This window comes from Oncorhynchus tshawytscha, linkage group LG01 (assembly GCF_018296145.1).
Source record: "Oncorhynchus tshawytscha isolate Ot180627B linkage group LG01, Otsh_v2.0, whole genome shotgun sequence".
Classification (NCBI taxonomy): Eukaryota; Metazoa; Chordata; class Actinopteri; order Salmoniformes; family Salmonidae; genus Oncorhynchus; species Oncorhynchus tshawytscha.
In genome coordinates, this window is record NC_056429.1 from 85341629 (window position 1) to 85364192 (window position 22564).

The 22564-nt window shown below is 44.8% G+C and overlaps 1 protein-coding gene across 1 annotated transcript in view; it reads left to right on the top strand.

The window, feature by feature from the left end:
* Nucleotides 1-22564, top strand: part of LOC112258695 (trinucleotide repeat-containing gene 6B protein) — a 54487-nt gene that overhangs the window by 4975 nt on the left and 26948 nt on the right. Inside the window, 4 exon segments of the mRNA XM_042328431.1 lie at nt 2764-3123; nt 3346-4875; nt 5575-6339; nt 17122-17280. Of these exon segments, the coding sequence (XP_042184365.1) occupies nt 2764-3123; nt 3346-4875; nt 5575-6339; nt 17122-17280 (2814 nt within the window).

The following is a 22564-nucleotide window of genomic DNA, read 5'->3' on the forward strand; positions in this document are numbered from 1 at the left end:
TACTTCACTTTATGTTAAATGCTGTATGTATTAACATTTTGGTGGAAAACTGTCCATTGGTCTGGTGAATCCAAATGAAAGATTTTTGGTTCCAACCGCCTACTCTGCGTCTTTGTGAGACGCGGAGTAGGTGAACGGATGATCTCTGCATGTGTGGTTCCCACCGTGAAGCATGGAGGAGGCGTGGGGGTGCTTTGCTGGTGACACTGTCTGTGTTTTATTTAGAATTCAAGGCACACTTAACCAGCATGGGATCACAGCATTCTACAGTGTTACACCATCCAATCTGGTTTGAGCTTAGTGGGACTCATTTGTTTTTCAACAGGACAATAACCCAAAACACACCTCCAGGCTGTGTAAGGGCTATTTGACCAAGAAACAGTGATGGGAGTGCTGCATCAGATGACCTGGCCTCCACAATCACCTGACCTCAACCCAATTGAGATGGTTTGGGATGAGTTGGACCGCAGAGTGAAGGAAAAGCATCCCAACAATTGCTCAGCATATGTGGGAACTCCTTCAAGACTGTTGGAAAGGCAATCCAGGTGAAGCTGGTTGAGAGAATGCCAAGAGTGTGCAAGGGGTGGCTACTTGGAAGAATCTAAAATATTTTTTGTTTTGTTTTACACCTTTTTGTAGTTAGTACATTTCATAGTTTTGATGTCTTCACTATTATTCTACAATGTAGAAATTAGTCAAAATCAAGAAATCCTTGAATGAGTAGGTGTTTGACTGGTACTGTATTTGAAAAATTCTCGCCTGCACAGACAAGTGTTTTTCCCCCAAATACAAATGTTGAAATACTCCCATGTATTTGAACCCAGCTCTGTATGGCCCTAGGGGAAATAAGTAGAAAATAGTTTCAAATTAGGCTTGGGTGGTATCCAGATGGTCATACCTTCATACCGACCTTGTGCCATCCCGAGATATTTGGTAATATCTCGGGATGAACACAATGGCCTCTTGCTGTTATTTGAAGTTAGGCATTGCTAACAAGTACTTGTAAAATCCTATAGAGGATATTAGTTAAATGCTAACGTGCCCATTGCAAACATTTTAAACAGTCTCTGACAAACCATTTGCAGGACAGACATCCCATCGCATAAAGTTATACAAGTAACAAAAAAAATGCTACTCAGTTTGCTGCACACCCAAAACAAATATTAGATAGCAAGGCTCTTGATCCAGGAGGGTATTCTCTGCGGTTACCAAGAGAAGCTTGATTTAACAAAAAGCTAACCACTACATTAGCAAACCATATGCACATCTGCAGTACATTTAGCACATTTTAGACAGCTAACTTAATAGTTATTAAGATACTGTATCTAGCTGGCAAACATTTAGTTGTAATTTCCATACTGAAACTAGATAACTTGGTGTGTGCTGCACAACAGTGAAGAGAATCAAGGCTCCAGTCTCCCGTCATTGTGTGCTTGTAAACAAGCAGCATGTGACTGGGGACTACCAGCAAGCTTCATAATGTGACTGGTGAAATCAACAATGCTATCTGCTTGAAAACCCTCATGTCGCTGAGTTAAAGCAGTTCTGCATGAAAGAATAGGCAAATTCCTCCACAGCGATGTGCGAGAAGGATCAACAAATACACAAAGCATTTTGTTGCAGTAATTTCAGCTAAAGGTGGCACAACCAATTAATGGTTAGCAATTACTTTTTCACACAGGGGAATTGGGTGTTGCGGAACTTTGTTAAATAAATAAAATATTTTTTGATATTTGTAGACTCCAGTTCCCTTTATCTAATATTAGGTTTTGGTTGAAGATCTAACATTTAAAATCAAAAATATACAAACTAGAGAAAATCAGAAAGGGGGAAATACTTATTCACGGCACTATATTCGGCCACATTATTTGAAATATGCATTTATTTGAACCCCGGTCTGGCCCGTTGTTTAATTGCGTTCAACAAAAATGTCTTCTGAATTTAACCCAACCCCCCCAGAGAGGTGCGGGGGGCTGCCGTTGTTGGTGGCGGTTAACTGCCTTGTTCAAGGTCAGAACGGCAGATTTTTTTTGTTCACCTCGCGGTTTCAAACAAGCAACCTTTTTATTACTGTCCCAACAGTCTAACCACTAGGCTACCTGCTGCCCTTATTTCAAATGAAGATGATGGCTACATGCAATGCTGTACACTGTGTACAAAACATTAAGAACCCCTTTCTAATATTTAGTTGCACCCTCTTTTGCCCTCTGAACAGCCTCAATTCGTCAGGGCATGAACTCTACAAGGTGTCAAGCGTTCCACAGGGATGCTGGCCCATGTTGACTCCAATGCTTTCCTCAAATTGGCTGGATGTCCTTTTGAGTGGTGGACCATTCTTGATGCACACACTGTGCATGAAAAACCCAGCAGTGTTGCTGTTCTTGACATAAACTGTTGCTCCTGACGCCTACTACCATACCTGGTTCAAAGGCCCTTAAATCTTTTGTCTTGCCCATTCACACACTGAATGACACGCATACACAATTTATTTCTCAATTGTCTCGAGGCTTAAAAATCCTTCTTTTAACCTGTCTCCTCCCCTTCATCTACACTGATTTATGAAGTGGATTTAACAAGTGATAAGGGATCATAGCATTCACCTGGATTCGCCTGGTCAGTCTGTCATGGAAAGAGCAGGTGTTTTTAATGTTTTGTACACTGTTTATTATCCGTTAGGACATTTTCCTTTGAATTTCACACCACTATTTATTTTCGATATGCAACTTAATGACTTCTATAACTCTCTTCTCCTTCGCCATGCAGTGCCAGAATTGACCAAGCCCTCGTCCACCCAGTCTCCTGCCGCCCCCAGCTCTGCTTCCCCCAGCCCTGGACCCACCCCCTCGGCGTCCCCCTCCCCTGCCACCGCGGCTGCAGGCGTCGCCCCCCCCCAGGGTGGGAACAATGCGAAGCGGCCGGCGGTGGCCAACGGACAGCCCCCCGCAGCAGGCACCCAGGCCTCCCAGCGCTACATGCCCCGCGAAGTGCCCCCGCGATTCCGCTGCCAGCAAGACCACAAAGTGCTACTGAAGAGGGGCCAGCCGCCGCTGTCCTCCATGCTACTGGGGGGAGGCACCGGAGGAGGGGGAGACTGCCCCAATGCAACCATGGCTGCTGCCTCAGGTAGGTGTCTGGAACGAGTCCCGACATGGAGCATCATGCAAGTTTAGACTCTGTTCAAATACTTTAAAAGTGAATCCTATACCTTCCTATTTGATTCTTGGTATAACGTTTTGGTAAAAAAAAATAAGTTATTTCTGTGTCCAAGACTTATACAATTGGGCAACAGTAGATCTTTATTTAACCTTCCATTTTAATAATGTGCCTTTGTTGTTTCCCATCCAGATTCTAGTCCAGGCTATGTGGGTCCAGCTGCACCCTCACTGCCCCTCACCTCATCCTCCTCATCAATCGCTGCTTCTTCTACTACTTCCAATTATGCAAATTCCACGTGGGGGGTTGGCTCTGGCAGCCTGCCCTCCTCTCAGGGCAGGGAGAAGGTCATCGTGGACGGCTCAGACCTGGAGGAATGGCCTAGCATTGCCGTTGGCGACGGGAATGGAGCAGGAGGAGGTGAAGCTTCGGGGACAGGAAGTGGTAGTGCTTCGTCGGGTGAGGGCGGTGGTGGAGTGCCGAACAGCAGTGCCTCGCGGAAAGGTGGCGATCCTGGCAGTCCCCCATCACCCACTTCCTCGTTCTCAATGCCCAATGAATGTATGCTGTCCGTCAGTGTGGTGTGGGGATCTGCTGCCTCACAGGGTCCTCCAGGGGCATCAGTGCCCTCCATTCCCAAAGCCTCCCCTCTGCCAATGGGCCCTGATGGATCCCTTGGTGGCAGTGGGGTGATCCCTGGTGCCAACTTCAACCCAAATGCCAACCCTTCCGCCTGGCCTGCTCTGGTGCAGCAGGATGGGGCTGGGGTAGCTTCCTCTGAGGGTGGCCCCCCCCCTTCCCTTCTCCAGAGCCTGGCGGGGTCTCTGTCTGCCCCGGGCCTGGGGAACCCACCTCTAGCTGTGAATCAATCCGCTCATCAGCACCAACTTCACCAAATGCAATCCAGAGACAGAGAGCACACGTCGGATGGGGGTTGGGGTGGAGCGGCACTGGAGACCGGAGCAGGACCAAAAAACGAGGGGACAGGGGTGGGAGCCGATACAGACTGTGGGGGAGGAGGCAATGGTGGAGAGAACCTCGCTGCCTCCCAAACCTCATCCTCCTCTTGGGGAGGCCAGCCTTTCCCTGCTGCTAACTCCAAAACGGGTGCCTCAAGGACTGATGGTTGGGAAGGGGGAGCTGCTGAGGGTGGTGGAGGCTCTGGGTGGAAGTACAGCGCTCAGGGGGGTAATGGAGGGAAATCCTGGGGTGCTGGAAGTGGGGGTAGCACTCAAACCCCCGGGGTATCTCAGGGAGGGGGTGCAGGAGGGTCTTCAGTTGGAGACTGGGGAGGTAATTCAGGTGGGATGGGTGGAGGTGGAAATCCAGGAGGGGAGGCTGGTGGTGTCGGAGGCCGCAGCAGTAGCAGCAGCAGCAGTGGGGGCAGCAACCCCCCTGCTGCCTCTTCCTCTCCGACAACATCCACCACTACGACAAGAGCTTGGGACAATCAGAAGGGGGACGGAGTGGCAGGGGGGACACAGGGGAGTGGGGGGGGGGCAAGGGTGGTAGAGGAGGTAATTCATCCAGCGGTGGGGGAAACTCCAGAGGCAGCGGCAATCAGCACCACGGGTACGGTCACCACCGGTATTCCCACCCCCCACCGCCCAACCCTGACGTGGCCTTACAGGCAATGCTCAGCCGCAGTGACCTGGACCCACGCGTCCTCTCCAACACGGGCTGGGGCCAGACCCAGATCAGACAGAACGTGGCCTGGGACCTAGAACCAGGAAAAGGAGGGTCTGGGTCGTCTGCTTCATCCCAAAACGCTTCACCTCCCATGGGTCCTGCTTCTCAATACTCTACTGGCTCTGCTACAACTACTGATCCAATGGCTCCTACCCCTCTCCCTGGCTCTGCTCCCAACCTGAACTCCAACCCTTCCCTGGGGACCCCTGGTGGCTCCGGGGAGGGCTGGGAGGTTGGTAACAACGGCAGCAGTAGTGGCAGCAACTCCATGCCCAACCAAGGGCCACCTCCCCTAGGCTCCAACATGAGAAACCCTGGCGTCACTCAATCTGGGTCAATGACCACTGGAGTAGGTATAGGTGGCGGCCTTGGACCAGGCCAGGGGAAGCCTACAGGAGGCTGGGGTGGGGTTGGACCAGGGGAGAGTCAAGGAAAAGGATGGGGGAACGAAGGGTCTGAGTGGGGTTGTGGGAGGGAACGCAGTAGAGGTGGTGGTGGAGGAGGTTGGGGAGATAATGGACAACAGGGTAACCAAGGTGGAGGAGGAGTTGGTGGCTGGGGAGGCGGCCAGGAGGAGAAGGGGACAGGAGGAGGATGGAAGGAGATGGGGCGGGATGGAGGGTGGGGTGGGCAGAGGGACAGGGGTGGGGGAGACTGGGGGAGAGAGAACCTAAATCCAGTGGTGGAGGATGGGGAGAGGATAGGAAAGGTGGAGGTAACTCCGGTGGGGAGACTCAGAAGTCGGTACGTGGGGTAGCTGGGACGAGGGCGCCCGAGGAGATCCTGGGGGCAGGAGGTACGGGTGGGGGGCGGAGGAGGGGTGGGGGGACATAGGATGCACCAAACCCCACCAGGGGCGTTGGGGTGGAGGTGGGAAGATGCACCCGTCACCGATGCCAAACAGCCAGACGGCTTCTGTGAAAGGCGTCATGGCACCGCAGCAACATTCGCAGCCCCAGCAGCCCCCACCGCAACAAGTGCTGGAACCGGGAGGAGGAGGAGGAGGAGGAGGGGGCTGGGTGAGACAACCGGGTGCCCAGCACCAGAACCAAAGCAGTTCGGGCTGGATTGCCGGACCCATCCCCAGTGGCCCTGGGGGAGGGGAAGGACCAGAGTCCAGCGGGTGGGAGGAACCTTCACCGCAATTCATTAGCCGGAAGATGGACATTGACGATGGGACATCGGCTTGGGGAGACCCCAGCCAGTTTAATAAGAAGACTGTCAACCTGTGGGAGAAGAATGGCTCTCCTGCTGGTCATCAGCCGGAAATGCAGGGCCAGGGAGCAGGACCACCGACCCAACAGCTGCAGGGGCTACCAGCTCTACAGCAGCCTGGACCTGGGAGGCAGCCCACTGGGATGGGAGGCAGGGATATCAACCCTGGGCCTGGAAGGCAGCCAATTGGGATGGGAGGCAGGGACATCAACCCTGGGCCTGGGAGGCAGCCCACTGGGATGGGAGGCAGGGACATCAAATCTGGGAAAGCTCCAGGGATGGGTAAGAGACTAGCTGTTGGCTAATGTGCTATACTTTATGATGAATCTGAGCTGTTCGTATTGATGTGTGAATATGAGATGGAGCCTATTATCTTATAGACATGTGGAGCGGAAGGATTGATGTTAAATCCATAATTGATAAACCTTTAAATCTATTTTCCTTTACATTTTTTGGTAGCACTTTACCATAAGGTTCCATTTGTAAAGGGGTTGTAATTGTTATGAATCATTATTTAATCATTTGTAAATGCATCAGAAATAGGTATTCAAATTTTGGTCAATTTTGCTGCCGACTAATGGACCGGACTGGTTAACAAACGGTTACATTTTCTTCAAACAGTAAAATGGCGTGACCAACAGAAAATACTATCAAGTGGTATGTGTATAATGTTGAGATGTTTATTTCACAGCCCTGACAATGGTAGTTGTCCCAAGGCTGGAAGGCAGGCGACACAGAAACGCATTTGGCTTGTTTTAGACAGATTTTGCCGTGAGTGAAACCTCTCCCTTCACCTTTTCCGGACATTTTTCATTAAGAGCTTAATGGAACTTTCAACAATAGCAAGCATATTGTCTTACAGGCAAAATGCTACAGCCTATGATTGAACATGCAACTCCTGTAATGAAGCTGCTAATAAAAAGTCATTTCCCGCAATTTAGAAACACCGTACCTAATGTAAGCTGTTCCATATGTGACAGACATGAAAATCTGTGTTAGAAATGTAGCAAGATGGGGAATCTGTAACAACAACTAGGATGTGTTGCCAATATGACAAGGATTGTGCCTTTGACTTCTGGACAATGAAAGAAAGTTGATATGAAAACCAATAGAACCGTTTAGAAGTGCTGGTTAATGGCATCAGGAAGTCTTTCTAAAATAATTGCCTCCATGTTTCTATGGATGGATTTTTGCAAGGCTACTTTGAAGCAAGGTAAGGCATGCCTCATTATTTGAAGTAAAGTAAAAATGTTCAGCTTTCAAATAACTGCCTCAAGCTCACATTGCAAAGCGGTGGGTGACGCACTGGTGGCATGCCTACTGTTGACTATAACCTATATACTCAAATGCCAAATGAGTGGCGCACTTTAATTGAGAGTTGAGATTGAGAAATAGAAATGGCTACCTTTTTAATCGTGTTCGTCAATGTTTTTAACACAATTGCATTTAGAATTGTTATTTGTTGTGCAATGACTGGGCTTACAAAAGCAGGTTGTACCCCAATGAGGAGCTGCTCTAGCGCTGTCTGACAGATGATAGGCTTTTCTGCTCCTCAAACTAGGCACTGTATGCTGTCTGACGTGGTAGGCTACGCCGCTCCTCAAACTAGGCACTATATGCTGTCTGACAGGTGGTAGGCTACACCGCTCCTCAAACTAGGCACTGTAAGCTGTCTGACATGGTAGGCTACGCCGCTCCTCAAACTAGGCTCTGTATGCATGTGATAAATAAGATGACTAATGGAAATACACAGGTGGCAATTTAATATGCAAATTAACCTATCCGATAAGCATGACCGGTCAAATGTATTTTCGGCGGCTTGCCTATTAACCTCAAGGGTACGTGGGACGTCCCACCTGAACAACATCCAGTGAAAGTGCAGGGCGCCAAATTCAAACATCTCATAATTTAAAATTCCTCAAACATGCATGTATTATACACCATTTTTAAATATATATATTTTTTTGTTTGTTGAATTTACCCCTTTTTCTTCCCAATTTCGTGGTATCCAATTGTATTAGTAGCTACTATCTTGTCTCGTCGCTACAACTCCCATACGGGCTCGGGATAGACGAAGGTTAGCGCGCACTAGAGTCGCAGGAGTCGCTGGTGCGCGATGAGACAAGGATATCCCTACCGGCCAAACCCTCCCTAACCCGGACGACGCTAGGCCAATTGTGCGTCGCCCCACAGACCTCCCGGTCGCGGCCGGTTAAGACAGAGCCTGGGCGCGAACTCAGGGTCTCTGGTGGCACAGCTGGCGCTGCAGTACAGCGCCCTCAACCACTGCGCCACCCGGGAGGCCCTAGACACCATTTTAATCCCACCACAGTGTCCGATTTTCAAAAAGGCTTTACAACAAAAGCATACCATGCGATTATGTTAGGTCAGTACCTAGTCACAAAAAAAACACAGCCATTTTTCCAGCCAAAGAGAGGAGTCACAAAAAGCAGAAATGGAGATAAAATGAATCACTAACCTTTGGTGATCATCAGATGGCACTCATAGGACTTCATGTTACACAATACATGCATGTTTTGTTCGATAGAGTTCATATTTATATCCAAAAATCTCTGTTTACATTGGCGTGTTATGTTTTGCCTCTAAAACATCCGGTGAAAGTGCAGAGAGCCACGTCAATTTACAGAAATACTACTCATAAATGTTGATGAAAATACAACTGTTATGCATGGAATTAAAGATATACTTCTCCTTAATGCAACCGCTGTGTCAGAAAAAGCTTTACGGAAAAAGCACACCATGGAATAATCTGAGTACAGCGCTCAGAGACCAAAACAAGCCATACAGATACCCGCCATGTTATGGAGTCAACAAAAGTCAGAAATAGCATTAGAAATATTCACTTACCTTTGATCTTCATCAGAATGCACTCACAGGAATCCAAGTTCCACAAATGTTAGTTTTGTTCGATAAAGTCCATTTATGTCCAAATACTTCCTTTTTGTTCGCATTTAGGACAGGAATCCAAATGAGCAGGCTCTAGGTCCAAAGTAAAAAGTTATATTACAGTTCATATAAACATGTCAAACAATGTATACAATCAATCTTTAGGATGTTTTTATCATAAATCTTCAATGTTTCAACCGGAGAATTCCTTTGTCTTTAGAAATGAAAGGGAACGGAGCTAACTCTCACGGGCACACGCCTGATTGAGCACATGGCCTTCTGGCAGACCCATGGCTCAATCAGCTCTCATTCTCTCCCACTTCACAGTAGAAGCCTGAAACAAGGTTCTAAAGACTGTTGACATGTAGTGGAAGCCTTAGGACGTGCAATATGACCCCACAGACACTGTATATTGGGTAGGCTAAGACTTGGAAAAACTACAAACCTCAGATTTCCCACTTTCTGGTTGGATTTTTTCTCAGTTTTTTGCCTGGTGAGACAATATTTACCTCTAGTTATGAGCCATTTTATAAATGCACTTACAAACACTTATAAGACCTTATTTTCAATAGTTGCACATTTGACCAATACTTTTTTTTACCACTATTGGGTGTGATGCGTTGTTGCTCTGTCCCAGTAACAGAAGAGGTTGTCAATCATGATGTGTCTTGACCCACCTTTGAAACCCTGATCCCTATCCAAATTTACATCCAGGATGTTATTCAATCATCATTCCTAACATATTACCGTTTACCAGGTTATATTAACACACTTACCACTTCTCTGTGATAGTCCCAAGTATGGGTAACGCCCTGGTGTGAAATGGTAACCGTAGTACCATTGCTTAGTGAAACAATGGAGGTGGTATCCTGTCACAAATTTGAATGTTTTGGTCTTCATACCCACCATTCATTGATTGAACATGTTTAACAAAGTGTTGAATCTTCTCTCATATAAAGTATACCTTATTTTAAAGTGACAGACCTATAAACATTTATAAATGAGTTAACATAACTGCTAAAAGTATACCTTATGCCACTTACCTTGATGTCTATCATGGTCCAAACACGCAGACGGTCATGAAGAGGGCACGACAACGCCTATTCCCCCTCAGGAGACTGAAAATATTTGGCATGGGTCTTTAGATCCTCAAAGTTCTACAGCTGCACAATCACTGCCTGGTATGGCTATTGTTCGTCATCCGACTGCAAGGCACTACAGAGGGTAGTGCGTATGGCCCTATACCATGCGGTGTTCTCTGCTACCGCACAGCGAGTGTAACGGAGGGCCAAGTCTATGTCCAAAAGGCTCCTTAACCCAGACTATTTGCAAAGTAGCTGCTGCTACTCGCTGTCTCTGTGCATAGTCACTTTACCCCTTCATACATGTCCATATTACCTCGACTAACCTGTACCCCCGCAAAGTGACTCGGTACCAGTACCCCCTGTATATAGCCTCGTTATTGTTATTTTTCTTAATTGCGTTGTTGGCTAACTTCACTAGGGTAGGGGGCAGGATTCAGAATTCTGGATGAAAAGCGTGCCCAAATTAAACCGCCTGCTACTTAGGCCCAGAAGCTAGGATATGCATATAATTAGTGGATTTGGATAGAAAACACTCGAAAGTTTCCAGAACTGTCAAAATAATATATGTGAGTATAACAGAACTGATATGGCAGGCAAAAGCCTGAGGAAAATCCAACCAGGAAGTGGGAAATCTGAGGTTTGTAGGTTTTCAAGTCTTATTTTGAAAGGCTGTTTTTCCATTGAAAGCCTATCCCCACCATGCAAAGACTAAGGACCCAGTTCACGATATCTATGGCTTCCTCTACATGTGGCCAGTCTTTAGGCATTGTTTCAGGCTTTTACTCTGAACAATTAGGGAGATAAAGCACTTTCAATGATCCCAGTGGAAATTTCCAGCCATGAGTCCTGCGTGTGATCGGGAGCGTGCATTTCTTGTTTCTCCTTTTCTATTGACAAAGCTTTTGTCCGGTTGAAATATTATTGATTATTTATGACAAAAACAACCTGAGGATCGATTTTAAACATCGTTTGACATGTTTCTACTAACTTTTATTGTACTTTTTTGACTTCATCTTGATGTTGAGAGTGCGCATTGCCTTTGGATTTCTGAACTAAACGCACCAGCAAAACTGAGGTTTTTGGACATAGAGGGACATTATCGAACAAAATGAACATTTGTCTAACCTGGAGACCTGGGAGTGCCACCAGATGAAGATCATCATCAAAGGTGAGTGATTCATTTTAATGCTATTTCTGACTTTTGTGAGCCCTCTCCTTGGCTGGAAAATGGCTGTGGTTTTTGTGGCTAAGCGCAGACCTAACATAATCACGTTGTGTGCTTTCGCTGTAAATCCTTTTTGAAATCTGACACAGCGGTTGCATTAAGAAGTGTATCTTTAAATGTATGTTAAACACTTGTATCTTAGATCAATGTTTATGAGTATTTCTGTAATTTGATGTGGCTCTCTGCACTTTCTCCGGATGTTTGTTTGAGACCATGCATTTCTGAACATAACACGCCAATGTAAACAGATTTTTGGATATAAATATGAACTTTATCGAACAAAACAAACATGTATTGTGTTACATGAAGTCCTATGATTGCCATCTGATGAAGATCATCAAAGGTAAGTGATTAATTTAATCGGTTTTTCTGACTTTTGTGAGCCCTCTCCTTGGCTGGAAAATGGCTATGGTTTTCTGTGACTAGGCGCTGACCTAGGCAAACATGCAATACATAGTAAGATTTTTATTTATTTATAGGATACATTGGGGTGGGAGATAATGGCAGTGACTCATGTAGCCTATCATTGATACAGTGAGTAGCCTAACTAATTCAGATAAACAGGTGGGGTCTTTCTCCACTTTACTTTTACAAGTCAGCTTAGAAATTGACAAGATATTAACTATTTAAAATACAACATTGGGTCTCATGGTCCCCTTCTACAGTTGAAGTTAGAAGTTTACATACACCTTAGCCAAATACATTTAAACCCAGTTTTTCACATTTCCTGACATTTAATCCTAGTAAATATTCTGTCTTCGGTCAGTTAAGATCACCACTTTATTTTAAGAATGTGAAATGTCAGAATAATAGTAGAGTGATTTATTTCAGCTTTTATTTCTTTCATCACATTCCCAGTGGGTCAGAAGTTTACATACACTCAATTAGTATGTGGTTGCATTGCCTTTAAATTGTTTAACTTGGGTCATATGTTTCGGGTAGTCTTCCACAAGCTTCCCACAATAAGTTGGGTGAATTTTGGCTCAATCCTCCTGACAGAGCTGGTGTAACTGAGTCAGGTTTGTAGGCCTCCTTGCTCGCACCTGCCTTTTCAGTTCTGCCCACAGACTTTCTATAGGATTTAGGTCATGGCTTTGTGATGGCCTCTCCAATACCTTGACTTTGTTGTCCTTAAGCCATTTTGCCATAACTTTGGAAGTATGCTTGGGGTCATTATCCATTTGGAAGACCCATTTGCGACCAAGCTTTAACTTCCTGACTGATGTCTTGAGATGTTGCTTCGATATATCCACATAATTTTCCTCCTCATGATGCCATCTATTTTGTGACGTGCACCAGTCCTTTCTGCAGCAAAGCACCCCCACAACATGATGCTGCCACCCCCATGCTTCACGGTTGGGATGGTAATTCTACGGCTTGCAAGCCTACCCCTTTTTCCTCCAAACATAACGATGGTCATTATGGCCAAACAGTTCTATTGTTGTTTCATCAGACCAGAGGACATTTCTCCAAAAAGTACGATCTTTGTCCCCATGTGCAGTTGCAAACCCTAGTCTGGCTTTTTTATGGCTGTTTTGGAGCTGTGGCTTCTTCCTTGCTGAGCTGCCTTTCAGGTTTTGTCGATATAGGACACATTTTACTGTGGATATAGATACTTTTGTACCTGTTTCCTCCAGCATCTTCACAGGGTTTTGCTGCTGTTCTGGGATTGATTTGCACTTTTTGCACCAAAGTACGTTCATCTCTAGGAGACAGAACGCACCTCCTTCCTGAGTGGTATGACTGCTGCATGGTCCCATGGTGTTTATACCTGCGTACTATTGTTTGTACAGATGAAAGTGGTACCTTCAGGTGTTTGGAAATTTCTCCCAAGGATGAACCAGACTTGTGGAGGTCTTCAATTTTTTTCTTCTGAGGTCTTTACTGATTTCTTTTGATTTTCCTGTGATGTCAAGCAAAGAGGCACTGAGTTTGAAAGTAGGCCTTGAAATACATCCACAGATACACCTACAATTGACTCAATGTCAATTAGCAGAAGCTTCTAAAGCCATGGCATAATTTTCTGGAATTTTCCAAGCTGTTTAAAGGCACAGTGAACTTAGTGTATGTAATCTTCTGACCCACTGGAATTGTGATACAGTGAATTATAAGTGAAATAATCTGTCTGTAAACAATTGTTGGAAAAATGACTTGTGTCATGCACAAAGTAGATGTCCTAACCGTCTTGCCAAAACTATAGTTTGTTAAGAGGCTCCTCTGTCCTCTACCTGTAACCTGTATTAATGGCACCTGTTTGAACTTGTTATCAGTATAAAATACACCTGTCCACAACCTCAGTCAGTCACACTCCAAACTCTACTATGGCCAAGACCAAAGAGCTGTCAAAAGGACACCAGAAACAAAATTGTAGACCTGCACCAGGCTGGGAAGACTGAATCTGCAATAGGTAAGCAGCTTGGTTTGAAGAAATCAACTGTGGGAGCAATTATTAGGAAATGGAAGACATACAAGACCACTGATAATCTCCCTCGATCTGGGGCTCCACGCAAGATCTCACCCTGTGGGATCAAAATGATCACAAGAACGGTGAGCAAAAATCCCAGAACCACACGGGGGGGACCTAGTGAATGACCTGCAGAGAGCTGGGACCAAAGTAACAAAGCCTACCATCAGTAACACACTGCGCCGCCAGGGACTCAAATCCTGCAGTGCCAGACGTGTCCCCCTGCTTAAGCCAGTACATGTCCAGTTCCGTCTGAAGTTTGCTAGAGAGCATTTGGATGATCCAGAGGAAGATTGGAAGAATGTCATATGGTCAGATCAAACCAAAATAACTTTTTGGTAACTCAACTTGTTGTGTTTGGAGGACAAAGAATGCTGAGTTGCATCCAAAGAACACCATACCTACTGTGAAGCATGGGGGTGGAAACATGTTTTGGGGCTGTTTTTCTGCAAAGGGACCAGGACGACTGATCCGTGTTAAGGAAAGAATGAATGGGGCCATGTATCATGAGATTTTGAGTGCAAACCTCCTTCCATCAGCAAGGGCATTGAAGATGAAACGTGGCTGGGTCTATCAGCACGACAATGATCCCAAACACACCTCCCGGGCAACGGAGTGGCTTCGTAAGAAGCATTTGAAGGTCCTGGAGTGGCCTAGCCAGTCTCCAGATCTCAACCCCATAGAAAATCTTTGGAGGGACTTGAAAGTCCGTGTTGCCCAGCAACAGCCCCAAAACATCACTGCTCTAGGGGAGATCTGCATGGAGGAATGGGCCAAAATACCAGCAACAGTGTGTGAAAACCTTGTGAAGACTTACAGAAAACGTTTGACCTCTGTCATTGCCAACAAAGGGTATATAACAAAGTATTGATAAACTTTTGTTATTGACCAAATACTTATTTTCCACCATAATTTGCAAATAAATTCATAAAAAATACTACAATGTGATTTTCTGGATTTTTTTCTCATTTTGTCTGTCATAGTTGAAGTGTACCTATGATAAATTACAGGCCTCATCTTTTTAAGTGGGAGAACTTGCACAATTGGTGGCTGACTAAATACTTTTTTGCCCCACTGTATATCAACGGGCACTTTTTCAGTAGGAGAGGGAGAGACAATGGCTGCCCAAGCTCTGTTACGTACACCTGACGTGATGTTATCTTTCTCGCTCATTTTTCAAAATAAAAGCCTGAAACTGTCTAAAGACTGACACATTGAGGAAGCGATAGGAAATGAATCTGGTTGATATCCCTTTAAATGGAGCGAAGGCAGGCTATGGAACATGGAGCTTTCAAAATAGAAGCCACTTCCTGGTTTGATTTTGCTCAGTTTTTCACCTGCAATATCAGTTCTGTTAGAAACAGACAATATTTTGACAGTTTTGGAAATTTTAGAGTTTTCTATCCTAATCTGACAATTATATGCATATTCTAGCATATGGGCCTGAGAAATAGGCCGTTTACATTGGGAACGTTATTTTTCCAAACATAAAAATAGTGCCCCCTAGCTGAAAGAGGTTAACAAATTTGTGGAGTGGTTGAAAAATGACTCCTACCTAAGTGCATGTAAACTTCTGACTTCAACTGTATGTCCATCTGTTTCTTGTTAAGTATTTTCCCATCCTGGAATCAGAAACCCTATGGGAATCTTTGGGAGAGAAGAGAAATGTATTACAATTTAGCATAGACACTATCTACACAACTTTACTATTGTCATGATTTATACCATTAAGGCTTAGCTAGTAATCTTATCGACAGCTTACTAATAATAATAGTGTTTAACATTACTTGTTAACACATCGCTAGCGACCACCGATTTAAAGGGGTTACCTAGTTATCACAATTTTTGCTAATACACTAGCTAGCTAGATTCTTACAATTGGAACCACTAGTGTGCTGACAGGATGCTAGTTAGTTCACTTACCAGGTACCTAGCTAGACATACCTGAATTCTGATGTTAGATAATGAACATTCTAATCTAAAAAAAGCTAGCGAAACAAATTGCATGGAATTTCTATCATGTCGATGTTCGCTACCTGGCTGCTAACGTTTGCTAGCTAGTGAAGCTAACTAGCCAGCAAACGTGAACAATTTAGCTAGTTAAAATTATCATGCCCAAGATTATCTCATGCTAAATCATCTAGCTGAATTTTTATATTTATAAAGCCATTTTAGGTTTCACCTAATGCTAGCTAGATGTTTCCTAGGTAGGACAGATGCTACGTAGCTAGCTGGGCAGCAAGCTAAATCATCCATCAGAAATTCTGTATCCGAAAGTGAAATTGCATTTTTATCTTGTGCATGTTTATTTTGCGTCATCTCTTCTGTCTGGCCTTTGCACACTTCTCATAGCCACATCCATTCTGATTCTTCATGAATCCCTGTCACATTGTCAGTATCAACACAAAATTCTGAGCACGTCCCAGGTATTTATTTCAAGCACAGCATCTGCACGAATCTGCATCACAAAGTAGGTAATTTCTCAGAAACCAGTCAAACACGCCAATAATATGGCTTGAGATATTCAGTTGAGGCCTTCATTCCTGGAATAAATAGCTAAATTGACCACAAATCATCAGGGTTTTAAACGTGGAGCCAGACATCATTGTAGTTGACCATTGATCTGAAAACCAACCATTTCTGTTTCTGGGAAAGAGAAACAATGTATCACACCTAAGTGAGAAAATAAAAATGGTGTATCTGCAACCATTGAAAATAAGGTTGCATAGGACCTCCTGAGTGGCACAGTATTGCAGTGCTTGAGGCGTCACTACAGACTCGGGTTCGATCCCAGGCTGTGACCGGCAGTCCCATAGGGTGGTGCACAATTGTCCGTTGTCGGGGGCTTTACTCAGCTCTTTGCGCTCTAGCGACTCCTTGTGGCGGGCCGGGTGACTCCTTGTGCAGGTTGACTTCGGTCGTCAGTTGAACTGTTTTCTCCGACACATTGGTGCAGCTGGCTTCCCGGTTAAGCGGGCGGGTGTTAAGAAACTCGGTTAGGCGGTTCATGTTGGGGAGCCTGTTGGAGTTGCAGCGATGAGACAAGATCGTAATTGGATCGCAATCATGAAAAAGGGGTAAAATACAAAAAAAGGAACATAATACTGTTCCATTATGATACATAAGGGTTCAATATTATACGCATTTGTAAGTGCTTTTATAAATGGTTAATAGCTGGAGGTAAATAGTGGCTCACTATTTGGCAAGCACTAACTGGCTATAGCACTACTATAACCCATTTATGAATGTTTTATAATGCATTTACAAATGACTAACCATTAACACTTTACAAATGGAACGTTACGATTTTTCATAAACCTATAGAGTACATATCAAACAAACCACTCACTGATTGATTGATTCCGTTGTTTTCCTGTGTGTAGCTCCATCGTCCGGCTGGGACGGTGGCTCTCCCTCAGACCCCCCGGTGGACAACGGCACTGCAGCCTGGGGGAAACCTACTGAGACCCCCACCGGCTGGGAAGAACCTGGGAAGACCACCTCTGGCTGGGGAAACCCCTCACCCAACCCCATCAAATCTGGTAAGGGAGCTAACTACTGTAAATCCTCAAAGATATGATGGCTGATTGTCTAACTATAGGTACAGTGTAGAGGTCGACCGATTAATCGGAATGGCCGATTTTAATTAGGGCGACAGATTTTCACCTTGTCAGCTCGGGGGAGCCAATCTTGCAACCTTACAGTAAACTCGTCCAACGCTATAACCACCTGCCTCTCATTTTTAATTTTATTTATCCGTTATTTTACCAGGTAAGTTGACTGAACACGTTCTCATTTGCAGCAACGACCTGGGGGATAGTTACAGGGGAGAGGGGGGGTGAATGAGCCAATTGTAAACTGAGGACTATTATTAGGTGACCGTGATGGTTTGAGGGCCAGATTGGGAATTTAGCCAGGACACTGGGGTTAACACCCCTACAACACCCCTCGTTGCACTCCACAAGGAGACTGCCTGTTACGCGAATGCAGTAAGCCAAGGTAAGTTGCTAGCTAGCATTAAACTTATCTTATAAAAAACAATCAATCAATCATAATCAATAGTTAACTACACATGTTTGATGATATTACTAGTTTATCTAGCGTGTCCTGCATTGCATATAATCTGACTGAGCAGTGGTAGGCAGCAGCAGGCTCTAAGCATTCATTCAAACAACACTTTCGTGCGTTTTGCCAGCAGCTCTTCGTTGTGCGTCAAGCATTGCGCTGTTTGTGACCTCAAGCCTATCAACTCCCGAGATGAGGCTGGTGTAACCGATGTGAAATGGATAGCTAGTTAGCGGGGTGCGCGCTAATAGCATTTCAAACGTCACTCGCTCTGAGACTTGGAGTGGTTGTTACCCTTGGTCTGCATGGGTAACAATGCTTTGAGGGTGGCTGTTGTCGTTGTGTTCCTGGTTCGAGCCCAGGTAGGAGCGAGGAGAGGGACGGAAGCTATACTGTTACACTGGCAATACTAAAGTGCCTATAAGAACATCCAATCGTCAAAGGTTAATGAAATACAAATGGTAGAGAGGGAAATAGTTATATAATAACTAAAACCTAAAACTTTGTACCTGGGATTATTGAAGACTCATGTTAAAAGGAACCACCAGCTTTCGTATCTTATGTTCTGAGCAAGGAACGTTAGCTTTCTTACATAGCACATATTGCACTTTTACTTTCTTCTCCAACACTTTGTTTTTGTATTATTTAAACTAAATTGAACATGTTTCATTTTTTATTTGAGGCTAAATTGATTTTATTGATGTATTATATTAAGTTAAAATAAGTGTTCATTCAGTATTGTTGTAATTGTCATTATTACTCTAAAATGTTCAAATTAGTTTTTCCCCCACATCAATCTACACACGATACCCCATAATGACAAAGCAAAAACATTTTTTTAGAAATGTTTGAATATATGTGTGTGTGTGTACCTGTATTTGGGGAATTTCTCCCATTCCTCTCTGCAGATCCTCTCTTTCTCTGTCAGGTTGGAAGGGAAGTGTCGCTGCACAGCTATTTTCAGGTCTCCCTAGAGATGTTCGGTCACTCAAGGACATTCAGAGACTTGTCCTGAAGCCACTCCTGCTTCGTCTTGGCTGTGTGCTTAGGGTCGTTGTCCTGTTGGAAGGTGAACCTTCACCCCAGTCTCAGATCCTGAGCACTCTGGAGCAGGTTTTCATCAAGGATCTCTCTGTACTTTGCTTCGTTCATCTTTCATTCAATCCTGACTAGTCTCACAGTCCTTGCCGCTGAAAAACATCCCCACAGCATGATGCTGCCACCAACATGCTTCTCCGTAGGGATGGTGCCAGGTTTCCTCCAGACATGATCTTGGTATTCAGGCCAAAGAGTTCGATCTTGGTTTTATCAGACCAGAGAATCTTGTTTCTCATGGTCTGAGACCATTAGGTGCCTTTTGGCAAACTCCAGGTGGGCTGTCATGTGCCTTTTACTGAGGAGTGTGGTTTGGCCACTCTACCATAACGGCTTGATTGGTGGAGTGCTGAAGAGATCGTTGTCCTTCTGGTATGTTCTCCCATCTCCAGAAGAATTCTTTAACTCTGCCAGTGACCATCAGGTTCTGGGTCACCTCCCTGACCAAGGTCCTTCTCCACCGATTGCTCATTTTGGCCGGGTGGCCAGCTCTATTAAGAGTCTTGGTGGTTCCAAACTTCTTCCATTTAAGAATGAGGGAAGCCACTTTGTTCTTGAGTACCTTCAAGGATGTACAGGATTAAAATGTAATTCTACTACACCGGCTCTGATGCTCATCGGATGTGGTAGGGCTTGAAAACTATTAGACTACAAAAGGAAACCCGGATGCGAGCTGCCCAGTGACGCGAGCCTACCTGATGAGCTAAATGCCTTTTATGCTTGCTTTGAGTTAAGCAACACTGAAGCATGCATGAGAGCACCCGCTATTCCGGAGGACTGTGATAACGCTCTCGTACACCGATGTGAGCAAGATTATTCACAAAGCCACGGGGCCAGGTGGATTACCAGGACGTGTACTCGAAGCATGTGTGGATCAACTGGCAAGTGTTTTCACTGACATTTTCAACCTCTCCCTGACTGAGTCTGTAATACCAACATGTTTCAAGCAGACCACCATAGTCCTTGTGCCCAAGGAAGCAACATTAACCTGCCTAAATGATTACCGCCCCGTTGTACTCGCGTAGGAAGCCATGAAAGGTTGATCATAGCTCACATCAACAACATCCTCCCGGATACCCTAGACCCAATTCGCATACCGCCCCAACAGATCCACAGTGATGCAATCTCAATCGTACTCTATACTGCCCTTTCCCACCTGGACAAAAGGAACACCTATGAGAATGCTGTTTATTGACTACAGCTCAGCGTTCAACACCATAGTGCCCACAAAGCTCATCACTTAGCTAAGGACCCTGGGACTAAACACCTCCCTCTGCAACTGGATCCTTGACTTCCTGATGGGCCTCCCCCTGGTGGTAAGGGTAGGCAACCACACGTCAGCCACTCTGATCCTCAACACTGGGGCCCCTCAGGGGTGTGTACTTAGTCTGCTCCTTTACACCCTGTTCACCCACGACTGCATGGCCAAACACGACTCCAACACCAAGTTTGCTGATGACAGAACAGTGGTAGGCCTGATCACCGACAACGGTGAGAGAGCCTGTAGGGAGGAGGTTAGAGAACTGGTGGTGTGAGGCCAGGACAACATCTCCCTCAATGTGAGCAAGACGAAGGAGCTGATCGTGGACTACAGGCAAAGGCGGGCCGAACAGGCCTCATTAACATCAACGGGGCTGTAGTGGAGCGGGTCTAGTGTTTCAAGTTCATTTGTGTCCACGTCACCATTGCTCTATCATGGTCCAAACTAGAGGTCAACCGATGATTTTTCAACGCCAATACGGATTATTGGAGGACCAAAAAAATGCCGATACCGATTTAATTGGAACATTTTATTTTATCTAATGTGTGTGTGTGTGTGTGTGTGTGTGTGTGTGTGTTGTAATAAATGACAATTACAACAATACTGAATGAACAATCAACACCTTTTTATTTTTTTACTTAATATAGTACATAAAATCAATTTAGTCTAAAATAAATAATGAAACATGTTCAATTTGGTTTAAATAATGCAAAAACAGTGTTGGAGAAAAGTCAAGGGCAAAATGTGCCATGTAAAAAAGCTAACGTTTAAGTTCCTTGCTCAGAACATGAGAACATATGAAAGCTGGTGGTTCCTTTTTAACATGTCTTCAATATTCCCACTTAAGAAGTTTTAGGTTGTAGGAATTATAGGACTTTCTCTCTCTACCATTTGTATTTCATATACCTTTGACTATTGGATGTTCTTATAGGCACTTTAGTATTGCCAGCCTAATCTCGGGAGTTGATAGGCTTGAAGTCATAAACAGAGCTGTGTATCAAGCATTGCTAAGAGCTGCTGTTTGAATGAACGCTTACGAGCCTGCTGCTGCCTACCCCCGCTCAGACCGCTCTAACAAATATCAAACCATAGACTTAATTATAATATAATTAACACTATGGTCAAATCCGGAAACTATCATTTCGAAAACAAAACATTTTTCAGTGAAATACGGAAACGTTCCATGGAACGGGTGGCAACCCTAAGTCTAAATATTACTGTTACATTGCCCAACCTTAAATGTTATGTCATAATTATGTAAAATTCTGGTAAGTTAATTACGGTCTTCGTTAGGAATAAACGGCCTTTCAACAGTTCGCAACGAGCCAGGTGGCCCAAACTGTTACATATACCCTGTTTCTGCTTGCACTGAACGTAAGAGAAGTGACACAATTTCCCTAGTTAATATTGCCTGCTAACATGCATTTATTTTAACTACATATGCAGGTTTAAAAATATATACTTGTGTACATTATTGCAACGATTGTACTCTTTTTGAAATGTGCTTTTGTTAAATAACCCGTTTGGCGAATTTGAAGTAGGCTGTGATTCGATGATAAATTTAACTGGCACCGCATTGATTATATGCAACGCAGAACAAGCTAGTTAACTACACATGGTTGATATTACTAGGTTAACTTGTGATTATGTGAAGATTTTTTTGTGTGTATAATATGAGTTTAATGCTAGCTAGCAACTTGTCTCCTTGCAGCCACAAGGTCCTTTTGACACTGCACTCGCGTAACAGGTGTTCAGCCTGCCACGCAGTATCCTCGTGGATTGCCATGTAATCGGCATCCAAAAAGGCCGATCACCTGTTATGAGAACTTAAAATCTGCCATAATTAATCGACCTCTAGTCCAAACACACCAAGACAGTCGTGAAGAGGGCACAACAACACCTTTTCCCCTTCAGGAGACTGAAACAATTTGGCATGGGTCCCCAGATCCTCAAATGATTCTACAGCTGCACCATCGAGAGCATCCTGACCAGTTGCATCACTGCCTGGAATGTGAAGCGCTACAGAGGGTAGTGTGTACGGGCCAGTACATCACTGGGGCCAAGCTTCCTGCCACCCAGGACCTAAATAATAGGCGTGTCAGAGGAAAGCCCATAATTCAATCACCCAAGTCATAGGCTGTTTTCTCTGCTATTGCACAACAAGCGGTACCGGAAGGCCAAGTCTAGGACCAAAAGGCTCCTTGACATCTTCTACCCCCCCAAGCCATAAGACTGCTGAACAATTAATCAAATGGCCACTGGACTATTATTGACCCCTCCCCCTTCCATTTGTTTTGTACACTGCTGCTACTCACTGTTATCTATGCGTAGTCACTTCTTCCCTACATACATTTACAAATGACCTAACCTGCACCCCCGCACACTGACTCTGTATCCCCTGTATG